This window comes from Microcaecilia unicolor, chromosome 9 (genome assembly GCF_901765095.1).
Source record: "Microcaecilia unicolor chromosome 9, aMicUni1.1, whole genome shotgun sequence".
Taxonomy (NCBI): Eukaryota; Metazoa; Chordata; class Amphibia; order Gymnophiona; family Siphonopidae; genus Microcaecilia; species Microcaecilia unicolor.
The window spans coordinates 143,806,293-143,826,251 of record NC_044039.1 but is presented as its reverse complement, the minus strand read 5'-3'; the positions used below and the strand labels follow the sequence as shown (position 1 = coordinate 143,826,251).

Sequence of the window (19,959 nt, the reverse complement as noted above, 5' to 3'; positions counted from 1 at the left end):
TTTGCATGCTCTTGCTGTCTACCATTTTTTGCAATTGAGGCACTTCCTTGGCATTGCATCCACACATGTCCAAATACTGCTATAGCTGAACCCTCCAGTTAAAAGATGGTGTGTGACTCACAGCCTTACTCCCTAAAGCTCTATGCCTTGTTTTCTTAATGGTCCTAGCCCCAGGCAGACCTGGGAACAAAGATGAACTCATTCACTGTCACAATCCCTTAGACTCTAAGCAAGCAGATCAGATCCTGTGCTCAAGAGCAAAATGGACTAATTTTATACTCCAGAAAGCAAACGCAAATGCAATGTAATGAGCTGCCATTTCTCAAATGTTTGATTCTTTGGTTCATGAGAAAAATGATGAAATGCATAAACTGAAGTGGGCAAGTCAATTAACCCTCCATTGCCCCAGGTACAAATAAGTACCTGTATATACTATGTAAACCGCTTTGAATGTAGTTGCAAAAACCATAGAAAGGTGATATATCAAGTCCCATTTTCCTTTCCCTTTCAGTCAGAAGGCTGCCTCTAGCCTAGAGTAACGACTGGAAGGGAGGAGGCAGCCTCAGACCCCTTTCCATGATAAGTGTCCATGAGAGAGGCCAGGAAACTGGAAGAAGGCTGACAGTGCTTCACCCCTTCTCTCTTTTCTTAAGAGATGTGGAGGGGCAAAATCGAAAGGGGCGCCCAAGTTTTCTTGAGGACGTCCTCGCAGGACGTCCCGGTGAAGGGGCAGGGAAACCCGTATTATCAAAACAAAATGGGCGGCCATCTTTCGTTTCGATAATACAGTCGGGGACGCCCAAATCGTGAAATTCAGGTTGATCTTAGAGATGGTCGTGCTTAGAGATGGTCGTCCTTAGAGATGGATGTCCCTGATTTTCGGCGATAATGGAAACCGAGGACACCCATCTCAGAAACGACCAAATGCAAGCCATTTGGTTGTGGGAGGAGCCAGCATTCGTAGTGCACTGGTCCCCCTGACATGCCAAGACACCAACCGGGCACTCTAGGGGGCACTGCAGTGGACTTCAGAAATTGCTCCCAGGTGCATAGCTCCCTTACCTTGGGTGCTGAGCCCCCCACCCCCCAAACCCACTCCCCACAACTGTACAACACTACCATGGCCCTAAGGGGTGAGGGGGGCACCTAGATGTGGGTACAGTGGGTTTCTGGTGGGTTTTGAAGGGCTCACATTTACCACCACAAGTGTAACAGGTGGGGGTGGGGGGTGGGCCTGGTTCCGCCTGCCTGAAGTGCACTGCACCCACTAAAACTGCTCCAGGGACCTGCATACTGCTATCAGGGAGCTGGGTATGACATTTGAGGCTGGCATAGAGGCTCGCAAAAAATATTTTAAAAGATTTTTTTGAGGGTGGGAGAGGGTTAGTGACCACTGGGGGAGTAAGGGGAGGTCATCCCCGATTCCCTCCAGTGGTCATCTGGTCAGTTTGGGCACCTTTTTGAGGCTTGGTCATAAGAAAAAAACGGACCAAATAAAGTCGCCCAAGTGCTCGTCAGGGACGCCCTTCTTTTTTCCATTATCGGTCGAGGACGCCCATGTGTTAGGCATGCCCCAGTCCTGCCTTCGCTATGCTTCCAACATGCCCCTGTGAACTTTGGTCGTATCCGCGATGGAAAGCAGGTGAGGATGCCCAAAATCGGTTTTCGATTATGCTGATTTGGGCGACGGAAGGATGCCCATCTCCCGATTTGTGACAAAAGATGGGCGCCCTTCTCTTTCGAAAATAAGCCCGAAAGTCACGTAAAAATCAGTTTAGCAGATGGGAAAGCAAAAGCTATATTACTTTAAGATAGCATTGGTGGCAAGAAGGCAGAAAATGAGAGAAAGGTTGTTGGTAGCTGGTCTACTTACCCATCAATAGTTAGAAAACTATTAACTAGTCAATATATCATTCATGGAAAATGACTGGAATATATGTGGAGTATGTGACCTCTCTTAGTCAATGCATTTGCTGGTCTCAATCCATGTCCTTCCTTCCATACCAAAATCCAGTGTTATAATTCCCACAGTAACTGCCTACTTTTCTGAATGAATTAATGTTTAATCCTTGAAACAAAAACCAAGATTTTGTTTTTACAGTGTTTTCTGCAACAGTTTCAGAATGACTGTTAATAATTTATTTATTTATTAGGATTTATTTACTGCCTTTTTGAAGGAATTCACTGAGGGTCTCTTTTACTAAGGCACACTAGCGTTTTTAGCATGCACTATTATTTATGCTGTGCTAAACATTAGAAACTAAACAAAATAACCAGGACCTTAGCCACCAATTATTAAAGTCTCAGCTAACACCAATGCACTAGTCCACTCATGCAATATTTATAGTACAATGCACATCCAGACGTAGCAAGGGAACCCTCAGATGATTTTGCCACTTCTCATGCAGTCAAGCATACTGCTCTGAAATGGTATAGCGTTTCTTTCATCGGATATCCCTGTAGTGAGTACGGAAGACTTTTTTTCTTTTTTTTCTATGTTATTGCTTCCCGACACCACTGTGCTACAATTTGTCAGTCCTTTTAAACTAAATGTGCAAAGTAAGAAACTAAATACTTTAAATTTTCAATCTTTTAAAACTAATGTGCAAGGTGAAAAGCTGAGTACTTATCCAGTCTCGTGGGAATTCTTCCTCTTTATTCCTCTTTATTCCATACTGCCTTCCCCTGAAACTGCCCGACTCTGCAGGTTTCAATTGCTTGCTTCAGGGACGAGGGTTAAGGCATGAAAAACAAAAGAACTCCTTCCTCCAGCTCAAATTAAAACGAGACTAAACATTAGAGACATCCAAAGGAATATATGGACATCTCTAATGTTTAGCATGCCCTAAATATTAGCACACGCTAAAAACGCTAGTGCGCCTTAGTAAAAGACCCCCTCAAGGCAGTGTACAGCAAGAATAAGTCAACATAAGCAATAGACAATTACAGCAGTAAAAATATTCAAACAACAATACAAAGTATATTACAATGAGGGGCATAATTGAATGGCGCCGGCCAAAACGATGAGTGGCCATCTTCGGGGCCAGCTCCGCAAACAGGCGGAGCCAAGCATATTTTCAAAATACACTTGGTGCCAGCCAAATCGCTTGCCGGGGTTAGATGAGATGGCCAACTCCGATTTTCAGCCATAATGGAAACCGGAGTCGGCCATCTCAAATCCGGCGACATGTAAGGCATTTGGGCGTGGGAGGAGCCAGCATTTCTAGTGCACTGGCCCCCCTGACATGCCAGGACACCAACCAGGCACCTTAGGGGGCACCTTAAAAAGTAATAAAACAAAATTAGCTTCCAGGTGCATAGCACCCTTCCCTTGTGTGCTGAGCCCCCCAAATCCCCCCCAAAACCCACTGCCCACAACTCTACACTATTGCCATAGCCCTAAGGGGTGAAGGGGGGCACCTACATGTGGGTACAGTGGGTTTTTGGGGGCTCCCATTTACCAGCACTAGTGTAACAGGTGGGGGGGGGGGGATAGGCCTGGGTCTACCTACCTCAAGTGCACTGTACCCACTACAAACTGCTCCAGGGACCTGCATATTGCTGTCAGGGATCTGGGTATGACATTTGAGGCTGGCATACAGGCTGGCAAAAAAATGTCTGATTTCTTTTTTGTGTGTGGGAGAGGGTGATCCCCGCTTCCCTCCGGTGGTCATCTGGTCAGTTGGGGCACTTTTTTGGGACTTGGACCTAAAAAAAAGGGTCTAAATAAAACGGACCAAATTCTCCTGATGGCCGGCTTTCTTTTTTCCATTATCGGGTGAAGCCGGCCATCTCTACACACGCCCCCGTCCCGCCTTCGCTACCATGCTGACACGCCCCCTTTCAACTTTTGTTAGCTCTGCAACGGAAAGCAGTTGAAGCCGGACAAAATTGGCTTTCAATTATATCGATTTGGCCGGTTTCAGGGGATCGCCGGCGATCTCCCGATTTGTGTCGGAAGATCGTCGGCGATCTCTTTCGAAAATAAGCTTGAATGTCAACACAATACGCAATAAAACATTTATAATAGACAGCTTAGGGTATAAGCAAAGATGGAACATATAGAGGGGCATAATTGAACGAAAACGCCTATCTCCATGGGCGTTTATCTCCGAGAACGGGTCAGTGAAGGGGCGGACCGAACCGTATTTTCGAAAAAAATAGACGCCCATGTTTTATTCAACAATGTGTGAGCTGGGCGTTTTTGTTTTTCAGCGATAATAGAAAATGAAAGCGCCCAGCTCAAAAACGAATAAATCCAAGACATTTATTCGTGGGAGGGGCCAGGATTCGTAGTGCACTGGTCCCCCTCACATGCCAGGACATCAACCGGGCACCCTAGGGGGCACTTTTACAAAAACAAAAAAACAGGTAAAAGAGCTCCCAGGTGCATAGCACCCTTCCCTTGTGTGTTGAGCCCCCCAAATCCCCCTCAAAACCCACTGCCCACAAGTCTACACCATTACTATAGCCCTAAGGGGTGAAGGGGGGCACCTACATGTGGGTACAGTGGGTTTGGGGGGGTTGGACGACTAATAAGCATTAAGCAGCACAATTGTAACAGGTAGGGGGGGATGGGCCTGGGTCCACCTGCCTGAAGTCCACTGCACCCCCTAACAACTCCTCCAGTGACCTGCATACTGCTGCCAGGGAGCTGGGTATGACATTTGAGGGTGAAAATAAAAATGTGTGAAACATCATTTTTTTGTGGTGGGAGGGGGTTAGGTACCACTGGGGGAGTCAGGGGAGGTCATCCCTGATTCCCTCTGGGGGTAATCTGGTCATTTAGGGCACTTTTTGGGGCCTTATTCGTGAAAAAACAGGGTCCAGGAAAAGTGTCCTAAATTCTAGCTAAAAACGCATACTTTCTTCCCATTATCGCTGAAATGCGCCCATCTTTGTTCGGCAGATAACCACGCCCCAGTTCCGCCTTCGCCACACCTCTGACACGCCCCCATAAACTTTGTCCGCATCCGCGACGGAGTGCAGTTGAAAACGCCCAAAAATCGGCTTTCGATTATACCGCTTTATTCGTTTTTGTGAGATAAACGTCCATCTCCCGATTTAGGTCGGAACTTGGGCGTTTTTCTCGTTCGATTATAAGCTGGTTAGTGCCCCAACTGACCAGAGTAACAAGAGTAAGAAAATAAGATACTAATTTAAAGAAAGTTACAAATGAGGTCGGAAATATATTTTGAATATTCTTAGCTAGGGTAGAAGTGGATAAACATGTCCTGCTACAATATGTGCAGCCAGTGTCATTCTTTGTGTGCGTGTATGTAACTAGCAAGCTAGTTACTTCTTCCATTAAAGGCCTGGTTGAAAAACCAAGTTTTCACCTGCTTCCTGAAGTGTTAAGCGAAACCTTTCAGGGAGTGCATTCCAGAATGTGGGGGCTACTCCGGAGAAGGCTTGCTTGTGGGTATCACATTGTGTGATGTCCTTTAGAGAGGGTGTGGTTAGGGATACTCCTTGAGAGGACCTTAGTGACTTTGGAAGAGTGTAGAGGGAGATCTTGTTCTTCAAGGACTCTGGGCCATTTCCTTTAAGGGCCTTGAAGATCAGAGTTTTAAATTTGGCCCTGTGTTGTACTGGTAGCCAATGAAGTTTTTGCAAAACTGGTGTGATGTGGTCATGTCACTTACAACCTTCTATTATTCTTGCTGCAGCTTTCCGAATCAATTGGAGCTGGTGCAGGCCCTTTGTAGTCAAATCAGTGTAGAATGCATTACAGTAATCCAGTCTTGATGTTATCATGGCATATAATAACGTATGTGTGACAGAAATAACAGCAGGCTGAAGTATGTGAAAGCAGAGTGTATCTTTCAGAGGCTGATTAGACACACACTGGTATGACTGATCCCTCTTTCACCCGCACATAACAGTGTATCTTTTGTGGGATTTCTCTCATCTCTCTAGATAAGAAAGACCTTTTGCTGGAAGTGAAAGGATCATATGAAAACAGCAAGAGCGTCACGATCAGCACCAAGTCCAGTTCCGAGAATCAGGTCCTCTTCCACTCCGTGAAGGGCTGGGAGCCAGAACTCACTGCAAGTCTGCAGGAAGCCAGCTTTCCACTCAATGTGACCTTTGTATGTTGTGTTTCATTTACAGTTCCACTCATATTCCTTCCTTTTCCCTCTGTAATTGTCCACCTCAGACAGGAAGAATGTTTCATGGTAGCAATAGCTGGACCAAATACGGGAGTAAAAGGATGCATAAGAATTTGATGTAAAAAAAACAATACATGGACCTCCAAACAAATTTTTTAAAATTTATATATCACAACTGACAAAACCTATCACTCAAGGCAGAAAAGTGTTTGGAGGTCCAGTATTGTTTATGGGAGCAAGAGCTGCCTTCACCACTCACTGAGGTTGGGCAAATTGCCCCCATAGTGCTCCCAGTCCCAGCCAACCCTCGTGGAGAACAGATTCTAACCAGCCTGATCCACAGTGCCGGCCAACTTTCCTGAAGAATGGAAGGGAAGGAAAAGAGGGGTGATAGACTGAGGAGATATGAGTGAATGAAAAGAGAGTTTACTACACACATCCCTATATGTTCAGGGAATGGGAAGGCAGGGGACATCCACTTCATTTTATATGAGCCTTGAAATGCCTTTTTTCTCTTCAGAGTGCAGATGTAGAGGACACCTCTGCTCACTCCCTGAGTGTACTTCTTAATTCACTTCCTGCAGAAAAATATGTGGATGTAACAGTTCCTACAGAAGAGGTAAGTACTGTCCTAGGAGAAAATCTGTATGGCAGAGGTTTGCAACCCAGTTCTTGGGGCACACCCAGCCAGGTGAAGTTTTCAGGATATCCCCACTGAATTCAGTGAACCTGGCATTTCCACAAGGAAGTGGTGATTTCACATCTTCCACATGTAGCGGTCCAGCTTTACAAGCTACATGTGTGAGTGCAGTCAAATAAGTATTGAGGCCATAATTTTTAATTTTTTCATTTTTGAGGCAGAAATAAACAAGGGGATGAAGGGGGTGGTTAAGGAGGATATTCCCTTAATCCGTCATTTAAAGCCCTGGCCAAAACGATCACTTTATTAAAACTCTACATATGCCTTTGAGCTGGTGTAAAACCTAATAGGGAATTATTTTCCCATAAACATGCATTCTCTTTGTAAAGTGGTGAATACATCTGTAGAGTTTTGTCTTGCCCAAGGCACATCCAAAACACTTCCCTACAGCGCTGTCTTGAAATTTCTGCGTGGTCTGAATCTCCACGTGTAAAAGGCGGCTTTCTGAAATCACATGTAAATGCTGCTATGTACATGTGTAGATATTTCTAAACATAAAGGATAAAGGGGTAAGGGGTGTGTATTTGATATACTGCCTTTCTGTGGTACAATCAAAGTGGTTTACAGGTCCTTTTTTGTACCTGAGGCAATGAAGGGTTAAGAGGGTCTTTTACTAAAGCTTAGCTTCAGTTATCTGCAGTAGGGCCCATAGAAATAAAATGGACCCTGCTGCAGATAAGTCGAGTTAAGCTTTAGTAAAGACCCCCTAAGTGACTTGCCCAGGGTCATATTAATATAACAGTAATTAGGAAGACTGAGGGGGCAGTGCTGAACCTATTGGTAAACCCATGGAGTGGCATTTTCGATATGATGTCCAAGTCCAGTTGTAGATGTCTTGATGCTGTATTGGGCAAAATATTATTTGGACCATACCTCCAGTGGCCCCTCCCATTCTAAAGTCTATATTATTGACATTGTTTTTATCTGCCACACCCCTGGGAATCTTGTCTCTTTCCACCACTCTTTTTCAAATTGTAAGATTCCAAAGGATTCTCCCCATCCTCAGCCCTCTTAGAGATTTGAAATGTCCTAAGTGGCCCTTCTCTTGGAAAGTTCATGGACCCTTCAGTAGTGTAAATTATGCCCAAGCAGCCCCTGCAATGCAGGGGGGCCCTCAAGAAGTGTTAGTCTGGTTGTGAGCCCTTGGGCCCTGGCCAAGGCCTAGTATACGGGTTAGGCCAAAGCCGAGGGTGGGCCCAGCAGGCACTACACACTACCCCAGCTACCAAGCCCTGTACACACATGCAGCAACCAACTTGCACCTCCAGAAAAGGGAAGATAGAGCAATCAGGCAGGCCTCATGGCCTATCGGGAACCCATTCACTCAGAATTCAAGCATGCGGGCCTCACAGCCTAAATGGAACCGACTTATACTTAGGGAGGGGAGAAAGAGACTAAACGAGGGGTCCCCCATGGGGACCGGAGCACCAGCAACACCCTTGGTGCTGGTAATCAAAGAGAAAGGGAAGCATGCACAGAAACACGTCAAGCCGTAGCCCACCACACACAAAGAAAGTGTGGGCCTGTAATATAAGATACTGTAGGCAGAGACCCTCAGCAGACAGGGAAGGGAAAAGTCCGCAAAACGGAGTGCGGAGCCTAACACACACACCCAGCACAGAAAGGGACAGTGCTCTGTAATATAGAAGGTAGTACAGCAAAGAAAGGACTGAAACAGTCACAAAGGGAAGACTGCAGTAAACAGACAACTGCCAGAAGCAGAGAAACTCTGCAGACAAAGGGTTAAACCAAGCTCAGCACACACACAGCAACCAGAGGCAGGGAACACTGCAGACAATGGGTTAATCGGGAGTACAATGAAAGAGCAAACACTCAACCCCCACGGAGAGAAACAAAGGGTCCCTAGTCTGCTACAAGAGCAGGACCTGCCAAGCAGAAAACAAACACGGCACAAAGGGAACTCCGAAGGAAGGGGAAGCAAAACAAACAAACTGGAACAGAACAAGGTAGGAACTCACCACACAGCACCACAGCCAAACAGAGAAACCCAGGTACAGTGAGAGAGGTAATTAGACACATGCAGGCAGCAGCCGGCAGATAGAGACAGAGCAACAGAAACTGCAAGCAAGGAAAGGAGTAACGACTCCACGCAAGCACAGAGCTAATAGCTCAGACAGAACAAAGGTAAGGCTTCAGCAGAATTGGAGTAACACCAAAGCAGGGGTTATAGGGAAAGGTAAGCTTAAGTAGATCAGACTGCCATCAGCTCAGCCCCTGACGGATCATTCAGGAGCGGCTCCAAGCATTCCCTTGTCTGACTAGCAGAATTCTAACAGAATCATAGCAAGAAGAAGGAGTTCATTGGCAGCTGCTCTCAGACCTCCTGAGGTAGTCTCTCCCTTTCCACACTGGGGATCCTTTTTAAAAATTTTGCTTGGGGGTCTTTCATCTAAATATCTGCCACTGGGACCCTGTTAAAAGTGGTTCATTGTATGTGTGATTCATTTGAGATCCAGGGATCCTTCTGGTCCAACAGTACCTGCTCCTGTTGGTGAGAAAGAATGAAATGGAGTCTATGGATATAGTTATAGAAAATGCATAAATCTTCCCAATTGTCCTGCTCCTGACCTATTACCACAAAGAGAAGCTCATAGCAATCTCAGCAGCTTCAACAGCTGGTTTTGACTTTTTCCTTGGGAATCTAGGAGAGTCTGGAAAAAGTGACTTGACCAGAGTGACAGATTCAGGAGGTCTTTTACTAAAGGTTAGCTCGAGTTATCCGCAGCAAGTCCCATTTTATTCCTATGGGCCCTGCTGCAGATAACTCAAGCTAATCTTTAATAAAAGACCCCCTCAATCAAATAAATTATGAACCATCACAGAATTTGCATCAGCCCATCTCTACTGCTGATATCATTCTTTGGAAATAATGTGATTGATATGAAAGTTATCAAAATTGCAAAGTAAAGCATGCATAAGTCAGCACGGCTATGTTCTTCTGTTTCAAAATCTTTTGTTTACGCTCTTCCTGATATACAGGAATAACTTTATCACTCATTGTTCAACTGTTTTGTTTTCAGAATGAGCAACTGAACCTGAAGTTGAAAGCAAAAGACTGGTAAAGTACCCTCCCCCCCCCCCCCCCCCCCCCGCCGTCCCCTACTCCACCCCACCGAACCAAAGCCCTCTGTTACTTTGATTGCTCTTCTTTTTTCCCTGTCTCGGATGGATCAGATGTTGGCATTTTCTATAATATTTTGTGGTAGGGATAGGGGGAATTCACGAGAGCAAAACCTATGCATACCCTACTGTAGGGTGGAAACAAACCAAGCAGATCAATTGAAAATATAAACAAATATTTATTAAAATGCAAAACCCAAGAATGCTCAATACAGGCCATGTTTTGCGCACATAGGGGCTGTGTCAGGGGCTACAAGATAATAAATCATCATAATTAGAAACACATCAAACATCAATATATACAAAATGAAAATGAATTTAAATTGAAAAGCAATTCTAGCAAGCAGATACCATGACACATATATGATCTTACATAAAAATAAGTAACAATCTAAAATATGACTTATAGTAGGAAGGCACAATTAAAAAAAATATATAGAGGGGCATAATGGAACAGAAACGCCTATCTCCATGGGCGTTAATCTCCGAGAACGGGTCCGTGAAGGGGCGGACCGAACCGTATTATCGATAAAAAATAGACGCCCATGTTTTATTCGCCAATGTGTGAGCTGGGCGTTTTTGCTTTTCAGCGATAATGGAAAGGGAAAGTGCCCAGCTCAAAAACGAATAAATCCAAGGCATTTGTTCGTGGGAGGGGCCAGGATTCGTAGTGCACTGGTCCCCCTCACATGCCAGGACACCAACCGGGCACCCTAGGGGGCACTTTTACAAAAACAAATAAACAGGTAAAAGAGCTCCCAGGTGCATAGCACCCTTCCATTGTGTGTTGAGCCCCCCAAATCCCCCTCAAAACCCACTGCCCACAAGTCTACACCATTACTATAGCCCTAAGGGGTGAAGAGGGGCACCTACATGTGGGTACAGTGGGTTTGGGGGGGTTGGACGACTAATAAGCATTAAGCAGCACAATTGTAACAGGTAGGGGGGGATGGGCCTGGGTCCACCTGCCTGACGTCCACTGCACCCCCTAACAACTGCTCCAGGGACCTGCATACTGCTGCTTGGGAGGAGGACATTTGAGGGTGAAAGTAAAAAGTTGTGAAACATCATTTATTTGTGGTGGGAGGGGGTTAGTGACCACTGGGGGAGTCAGGGGAGGTCATCCCCGACTCCCTCTGGGGGTCATCTGGTCATTTAGGGCACTTTTTGGGGCCTTATTCGTGAAAAAACAGGGTCCAGGAAAAGTGCCCTAAATTCTAGCTACAAACGTATCAATTATCGGCGAAAGGCGCCCATCTCTGTTCGGGTGATAACCACGCCCCAGTTCCGCCTTCACCACGCCTCCGACACGCCCCCGTCAACTTTGTCCGCATCCGCGACGGAGTGCAGTTGAAAGCGTCCAAAGTTCGGCTTTCGATTATACCGCTTTATTTGTTTTTGTGAGAAAAACGCCCATCTCCCGATTTAGGTCGGAACTTGGGCGTTTTTCTCGTTCGATTATAAGCAGGCTAGTGTCACATAAAAATGTTTAATAATCTAAAATGTGCTGTATTTATATATTATGAAGACATTATAAGATCTTAATATATAACTTATATGCATCCACAAAATTAACATAAACAATACCCTGATTTCTAAATCCCATAGTGCAATACAGTAATACTAACACAAACATTAAAAATACCAGTAACTGAACATGCCAATAAAAACAGGACACGTACCTATAAGATGTTAAAACTCCTCAACACATTAGTTGCACTTAAAAAAAGCAGAAAAGCAAAACTAAAAATATATATAAACATAATTCAAAAATCTAATAAATAAAAACTAACAAAAAACATCTCTAAAAAAAGGTGCCATTGCATTTAACAAAGCAGCCAAATGCTGTGGAACAGGCTATACACAGCTGTATTTCAATCAGCTCTGAATAAGGGGACAAAAACATTTAAAAGAGCCCTTCTGAAACAGTTGCTTTCCAGGAGATGGCAGCATACATACATTAATGAACTGATCACTTAAACCAGCAAGAGAAAATACAAGATACACAAATCTCTTGTGGTTCTCTTTTAGAACCTTTGTTTGTTTTTAAAGATAAATTTCTACGTCCTTTTGTTAATAGAATTCCATCATATATCCATGATTCGGATGATATTTTGAATACCAAGACATGTAGTAATGATATGCTTTTGGTCACTTTAGACATAGAAAGTCTTTATATTAATATTCCTCAGAGAGAGGCGATTCACATTATTATTTGTTTTATTTATTAGGATTTATTTACTGCCTTTTTGAAGGAATTCATTCAAGGTAGTGTACAGTAAGAATAAATCAAATATAAGCAATAGACAATTACAGCAGTAAAAATATTCAGGTAACAATGCAAAGTATGGCATAGTATACTACTTACAATATCAGCATAATATGTAATAAAACATAGACAGCTTAGGGTATAGTAAAGATGGAACATATAGATAGGTAAGAAGGTATATTAGGAAAACTATTACCAATAGGGATTTCTTTTTCTTAGGATTCCCAGTGTATTGTTTATGCTAATTTTGTGGATGTATATATGTTATGTATTAAGATCTTTAGATTTCAACTATAAATGTGAAAAAAAAAAGAAAACATTACAAGTAAGATTTCTGAAAAGGGTAAGTAGGAGATAGCCTCACTTAGGGGTCCTTTTACTAAGCTGCGAGAAAAAGGGCCCTGCGCTGGCGGTGGGGGGCTGCACGCACCAAGGCCCTTTTCCTTCAGCCAGTAAAACCCAATAAAAATGGCCACACAGTGAGATAATTCTTACCGCGTGGCCATGCGGCATGGAGCCCTTACCGCCACCCATTGAGGTGGTGATAAGGGCTCTGGCACTAACCCAGCAGTATCCGGGCAGTGCACGGCGATGCCCGATTACCGCCAGGTTACTGCCATGCTAGCCATTTTCGGGGGGGGGGGGGGGAGGTTCTTTTTCCCCATGAAATGGCATGCGCTCAGGGCAGGTCTACAGCCGGTGGCCGCATTGGGCTGGTGGTAATCCTGAAAGAGCGAGCGGTAAGCCTGCGTAAAGCATTCCAAATCTGAACAGCTTGATATGAAAAACATGTTTGTAAGGATTTTTTGTATTTAGTGCCTGAAAGTGATGGAAAATATAAGAGATGGTGGTTGCCTGCTCTAGAGAGCATGGGCACCAAAGGAAAAGAGAAAAGTGTGATCAAATACTCAGGACCAGAACCATCAAATATTTTATAAACCCAACAGGCCAATTTAAAAGAGATACGTGTATTATTATTATTATTATTATTATTATTATTTATTGCACTTGTATCCCACATTTTCCCACCTATTTGCAGGGTATCACTAGGAAGCCAATGAAGCATAACCAAACAAGGGGTAGCATGATCAAATCGTTTCTTTTTGAACACCATTTTAGCAGCAGTCTTCTGCAAAAGTTATTGATGAAATGTCCTAGCATGTGATGTAACTTTACGAACGGCACATACAGATGAAACCACAAAAGAGTACTAGTAATTTCAAAGTATGCTTTATGCAATTATATGGCTACGCGGAAACCTGTCTGTCATGTAGATATGAGAACAGTCTATGAATACAAGTTAGGACCTCAGAAACAGTTGATTATTTTCAGGTTCAGAAAAATCATGTAATTAGTCATCCGCGTACTCTGTGTACCTCTTTTACAGCCCAGAAAAGTTTGATGTACGCCTGGGATTTGACTTATGTGAGGAGGAGAGAGATTTTCTGCGGAAGCGGAAAAGGGTGGTTGCAGATGCATTAAAGAAAATTCTTCAGCTGGATGAAGAGCTGAAAGATCACGAGGTACCTATAAGTGAATCGGCAGCAGAGGTTTGCCTTAATTGACCTTTTTATTATTTTTAATAAATTGCTACTGTAAGTATGTAGTAAGCAACTTTGGCCCTCAAGGACCATAAACTGGTTTACTACTACTACTACTACTACTTATCATCATTTCTATAGCGCTACTAGACGTACGCAGCGCTGTACACTTGAACATGAAGAGACAGTTCCTGCTCAACAGAGCTTACAATCTAATTAGGACAGACAAACAGGACAAACAAGAAATAAGGGAATATTAAGGTGAGGATGATAAAATAAGGGTTCTGAACCAGTGAATAAGGGTTAGGAGTTAAAAGCAGCATCAAAAAGGTGGGCTTTTAATTTGAAAACGGCCAGAGATGGAGCTTGATGTACCTTCCAGGCATATGGTGTAGCAAGATAAAAGGAACGGAGTCTGGAGTTAGCGGTGGAGGAGAAGGGTGCAGATAAGAGAGATTTACCCAGTGAATGGAGTTCCCGGGGAGGAATGCAGGGAGAGATGAGAGTGGAGAGGTTCCGAGGAGCTGCAGAGTGAATGCACTTATAGGTCAATAAGAGGAGTTTGAACTGTATGCGGAAACGGATAGGAAGCCAGTGAAGTGACTTGAGGAGAGGACTAATATGAGCATAACGACCCTGGCGGAATATTAGTCGTGCAGCAGAATTTTGAACAGATTGAAGAGGAGAGTGATGGCTAAGTGGGAGACCTGTGAGAAGCAAGTTGCAATAGTCTAAGCGAGAGGTGATAAGAGCGTGGATGAGGGTTCTGGTAGTGTGCTCAGAAAGGAAAGGGCGAATTTTGCTGATATTATAGAGAAAGAAACGACAGGTTTAGATCAAGATAACCAAAATATGCAAATGATTCTGTTTCTTAAACTAAATAGATGCAAATATATCAAATGAATATTCATGCTTGTTATCTGGATAAACTGAAAGAGATCAGAAGGATATTCTTTCTGTTTCTTTTCATTGGACAAGGTTGGCCAACCAATCAGAAACTAGTGTTGCAAAGACTGTTTTCTGATTGGTGGCAAGCGAGCTGCAGCTGTATTTTAATTAGGCAGTTCCCATACAAGGCTGCTGGATAATACAGTATTTATTTCTCAACATTCATGTTCTTGATTTAAGTCCATACCATTAAAAAATTCTACCATATATTTGAGTGCATTTGCTTTGTTACCAAAACTTATGCAGCAGTGCCAAATCTTTTGTTCAAAATTTGGTAAATTCTCATACAAATGATAGTCAATTCTAGTAAAAAGAATACAAAAATCAACCAATTGCAGCTAGTGTGCTTCTGTGAATTTGAAAAAATATATATTTTCAATTCTGCAAATAATATGCACGGATAAAAACAACAGATTTCCCCCTTTTTTTAATCTTTGGAGTGGAATCTTTTTAATATCTCTGTGCCTAGGGTAATGTTCAATGGACCCTGTGGCAGATGAAGAGTCGAACATTAACTCATGTTCAAATTTAAAACATCAAAGCAACAGGATGGGGGGAGGGGTGATTTTTAGGCTGTCTGCTTAGGGTCAAACTGCACAGGGTTCTGAAAGTACATCCATACCTTCTTTTTGAAGTTTGTGTGGATCCAAAGTAGGCACAGACTTTGCAGCTACTTTTTGTGTGGCTAGATTTTCTAGAGAAAATAACATTGATAAACTTGAAAACTGATATATACTCATATCCTGTCCACAATATGCTGCGCGTAAATATGGCTAAAATACAATGAACCTACTTTTAGTGCTATTGAGGAAAAGCAATTATCAGACACAGGTAAATTGCTATGAGTACTTACTAGCAAAAATAGCTTTAAAAATTGCCCATTCGTATTCATAGTCAAATCCTGTCTGAAGGTTTCATAGCACTTCAGATGATAGGCTGGGTGTATTCTGTGGTCCTTCTGTCTTTGGGCTCACTTATTTATGTGTATGTTTAACAGGTTCCTGTGGTGGCTGTCATGGCAACGGGAGGTGGGGCCCGAGCGATGACGTGTTTGTACAGTCACCTGGCAGCGCTCCAGAAGTTGAATCTCTTGGACTGCATCACTTATATTACTGGGGCTTCAGGGTCGACATGGTGAGAACCTGAGAGGGAAGGGAAAGTCTGGTTTATGGCAGAGTTAAAAGGGATTTCTCGTAATAAGACTTAATTTCAATGGCATTTTATGTGTGTTTGCATCTATGTGCATGAGTGTGCGGGCACATATCTATATATGGAGGAAAAGGAGGGAATGAGGTAGTACTGGTGGATTTTGGCAGCCGTTCACCATAAAGACAATCCCCCTGATATTCAGCACTATTTAACCAGCCAGAACAGCTGCTCCGGTTAAATAGTACTTATCCAAATATCCTCTGCTGAATTTCCCCAGTTGGCCGCATGAGACTGTAGAATATCTTTGGCCAGTTTCAAGCTAACCGACTAAGGGTCCCTTTTACCAAGCTGCGGCAAAAGAGGGCCAGCGCTGGCATCGGTGAGTGTTTTACATGCGCACTGAGGCCCCCTTTTACAGCAGCTGATATAAGGGAAGTCATGCCTTCCTACAGGAAATGGCTGTGCGGGAAGTAAAGCACTTGCCGTGCAGCTATTTGGGGGGGGGGGAGCCCTTACCGCCACCCACTAAGGTGGCAGTAAGGGCTCCCGCATTAACCCAGTGGTAACCAGGCAGCGTGTGGCACTGCCCGATAACCGCTGGGTACACTCTGGCACTACAAAAATAAATACATTTTTGTACCCCTGGAAATGACAGTGCACTAGGGGTGGGAAGTACCGCTGGGCTGCTGCGGTAGCCTGGCGGTACTTCCTGTGTAGCGACCGGTAATCCGGCATTGGGCTTACCACCACTTAGTAAAAGGATCCCTAAGTCTGAATATCGACTTACCTGTTTATCTTGAAACTGGCTAAAAATAAACCGTATATTTAATGCTGGTCACTGAAAATGGCGCCGGCATTGAATATTCGAGCTCAGTGCTGACTGCAGGAATTAGCCAGTGTAACTCCCATGGTCTGAAAATTGGCCTCAATGATTTTAGGCACTATTTGGCTGTGTAATAAGCTTATTTACATAGGAAAGCTGCTACTTATGTGCTTATGCTGGTAACATACATGAATTTGATGAAGGCACGTTCTTGATGTGGTTTGGATGGTAGAACAGCAATTTACAGGTAATTCAGAAAATATTCCTAGCTTAAAGAATTGTACTTATTTTGCTGGCGTCATTATTTATTTGGATGTACCTCACACCTTTTCAGTAGTAGATCAAGGTGAGATACATTTAGGTACATTAGATATTTCCCTGTCCCTGGAAGACTCACAGTCTAAATGGAGGGTTAAGTGATATACCCAAGGTCAAGAGGAGGACCTGAACCCTGGCTTTGCTGGTTCTCAGCCTGCCATTCTAACCATTAAGCTACTCTTCCACTTGTACAAACCCCCTTGATTGGCAAATATTAGTTTTGGAGGACATTAATTGTCTGTAGAAATGCAAATAGCAAAATCACTGTTACAAGTGTAGGTGACTTCACTTACACATGCAAAGCCCCAAGTGATGTCATTCTTTTTTTGCATGTTGTGCTTTGTAAAATGACTTCTCCCAACATGCCCTGGGCCAAACACGTATGCTACTTTGCTGTATATATTTTAGAAAAGCACTAAGGTCTAGATTCTATATATGGCACATGAAAAATCTGTGCAGACTAAAAATACGCCTAGGTGCATTCTCTGACACCTATATTTTATAAAATTGGCTTACATTTCTGCATGGTATATAGAATATGCCAAGTGCCTCTCCATGTCACCAAATTTGGTCACATCCATTTAGGCCATGTTTTACTTGGCGTAAATCCCGATGCCTAAATTATGTACAGAGCGGGTGTAATGAGCATAGATTTTAGAAACGCCCATGACCCATCCATTCCATGCTCATAACCACACCCCATTTTCAGCTATGCAACTTGGAATTTAGGTGCACCCTGTTACAAAATACACTTAGCGAGTTGAGCGTGTAAGTCTTAATCCCAATTAGTACTGATAATTGTTTAACATCCAATTGACAGCTCTGATTAGCTAGTTAACCAATTAAGTTACACGCATTTTTATAGAATACGCTTTGATTTCTGCATGAAAATTAAGGTGTGATATATGGAATTTTGGGGAAAGCTTTTATTAAATACTATCACAGTTCTGCACATAAAGACATCAATGTTCATTTTTCTACCTAGATATGCTATACAAAATGAGGCTGCATGTGTGCTGAAGGAAATGAAAAAGAATCTTTGAGAATAATTTGATTTTAAGTGGACTAGATTTCCCAAACTGCACAGGCAAGGAGGTCATTTCTCTGTGTTTGTCATAAGTCTACTAGTGTATACATGTATAATTTGCAGTGAAAGATTGCAAAAGTTGAGGCTTCCTATTATGAATAACATTCCTGAAGGTTTCAGTTTTGGCTGCTCCTCTTAGCTGTTGTGGAATAGATTTCTAAGTGACCCTTTTACTATAGCTTAGTGCACACTAACAGAATTAGCCTGCACTAAATGCTAAGAAGCCAATGGGTAGGTACTTTATGCTGATGAAACTTCTCTTTCAGACCCAGGCATCCTAAAGCAACTTTCCAGTGGGATGTCTCATGCGTTAACTGGATTCAGAGGCTGTGTGCGTGTTACTTCTCCTAACTGAAGACTTATGAACTAAAATATATTCTTCTTCTCATAACTTCTTCAGGACCATGTCCAAGCTGTATGAAGATGCTGACTGGTCACACAACGACCTGGGGGGTCCAGTCGATAGTATAAAAAAGCATGTGACCAAGAGTAAGGCCAACAGTTTTTCTTGGAACCGTCTAAAGTACTATCGGAAGGAGCTGAAACAGATTGCGGAGGGAGGACGGCAGACGTCTTTTAATGACCTGTGGGGACTACTCATTGAATCCATGTTTTACAATGGGGTAAGGGCTTTAGGGATAGTGAGGGAAGCTCTTCACTAGCTCCTTTGATCTATCTTTATTCCTTCAGATTTTCCGCTGTTTCAAATGGGTATATGCAGAGAATACCTCTTTAATGCTCCTTCCAGTAATAATAATATTAACATTGGAGTTCTAGGGTCTTTCATTCTACCATATTCCACTACAATTTATAATTCGCTACTTAACATACAATTAATGATGCATAATTGCATACTTAAGAAACACACACAGTCATCTCATGGATCAACAGACTAACTTCTGCTATTTATGTCTAATTTGTATGACAGCGTGTAAAGACCGGAGGCAAGAAGGAACATGGTTGTTACTATCATTACCCAATATTACAGTTGATTAAGACAGGAAGAGTGACTTGCATAAAATAACTCTGAGGGTTAATGGGTGGAATCTGTATTCCAGTTCTTCTGAGTCACAGTAATGCACTAACCACTCCATGACGTTTGTTCTTTTCTATCAGCTGGGCTGGTTACCACTGTGACAGTGCTTGTAGGCACATATCAACTTATGATTTTGTCATATAGTTCAGCCTTCTGAACTATATGATTTTCTTCCACATTCAAAGTATTTTGCTGTTTTGAATTGAATTTTCTTGAGGATTTCTTCAATATTTTTAAAGCCTATTTCGAACAAGGATATGTTGGATTTGTAAATTTTGTAAAAATAGTGCCTCCAGAACTGTTTTATTAATTTGTTTATTTTGCAGCAATGGTTTTTTGGAGTTTTTTTCACTGCTGTTTTTTCTAGGTTTGGTGGTATGCCTGTGATGAGATGCCCAATGAGGGGTGTTTGATAATATGTAATTTCACCCTGGGTGATTGAGGCTTGCTTTATTTAAATTTATATTTCATTGAAAGGAACATAACTATAAGGCTTCTATTTTTACCATTTATTTTTTCCCCTTTGAACAGAAGAATGAAAATATGTTGTCAGATCAGCAACAGGCAGTGAAAAATGGGCAGAATCCATTGCCAATCTACCTGGCCATGAACGTCAAAGAGGATGACAGCAGTACTCTAGACTTTAAGGGTATTGTGAATATTCAAAATTCTGCTTGATTTTCAGCTCAGACAGATAGTACAACCCATCAGTTAGCAGTTCTGTGTTTGCCCTTCATTGGTGTTTCTCATTTCCTACGCCAAAAATAAGAAACATAGACCCATTTTCCTGGAAATTAACCTTGGGAAATAGATCTACTTTTTGGGATCTAGACT

At 42.8% G+C, this 19,959-nt stretch overlaps 1 protein-coding gene and 1 long non-coding RNA gene across 2 annotated transcripts in view; one reads left to right on the top strand and one right to left on the bottom strand.

Annotated features, from left to right (window-relative positions):
* Positions 1-15,670, bottom strand: part of LOC115478076 — a 39,382-nt gene extending 23,712 nt beyond the window's left edge. The window contains exon 1 of the long non-coding RNA XR_003943430.1: positions 15,566-15,670. This is a non-coding gene — a long non-coding RNA (uncharacterized LOC115478076). The remainder of the gene's footprint in view (positions 1-15,565) is intronic.
* The window catches only part of LOC115478075 (cytosolic phospholipase A2 delta-like), a 71,169-nt gene that overhangs the window by 30,323 nt on the left and 20,887 nt on the right, over positions 1-19,959 (top strand). Inside the window, exons 8-14 of the mRNA XM_030215310.1 lie at positions 5,920-6,092; positions 6,634-6,732; positions 9,855-9,892; positions 13,611-13,746; positions 15,710-15,846; positions 18,490-18,712; positions 19,657-19,774. Coding sequence (XP_030071170.1) covers positions 5,920-6,092; positions 6,634-6,732; positions 9,855-9,892; positions 13,611-13,746; positions 15,710-15,846; positions 18,490-18,712; positions 19,657-19,774 — 924 coding nt within the window. The remainder of the gene's footprint in view (positions 1-5,919; positions 6,093-6,633; positions 6,733-9,854; positions 9,893-13,610; positions 13,747-15,709; positions 15,847-18,489; positions 18,713-19,656; positions 19,775-19,959) is intronic.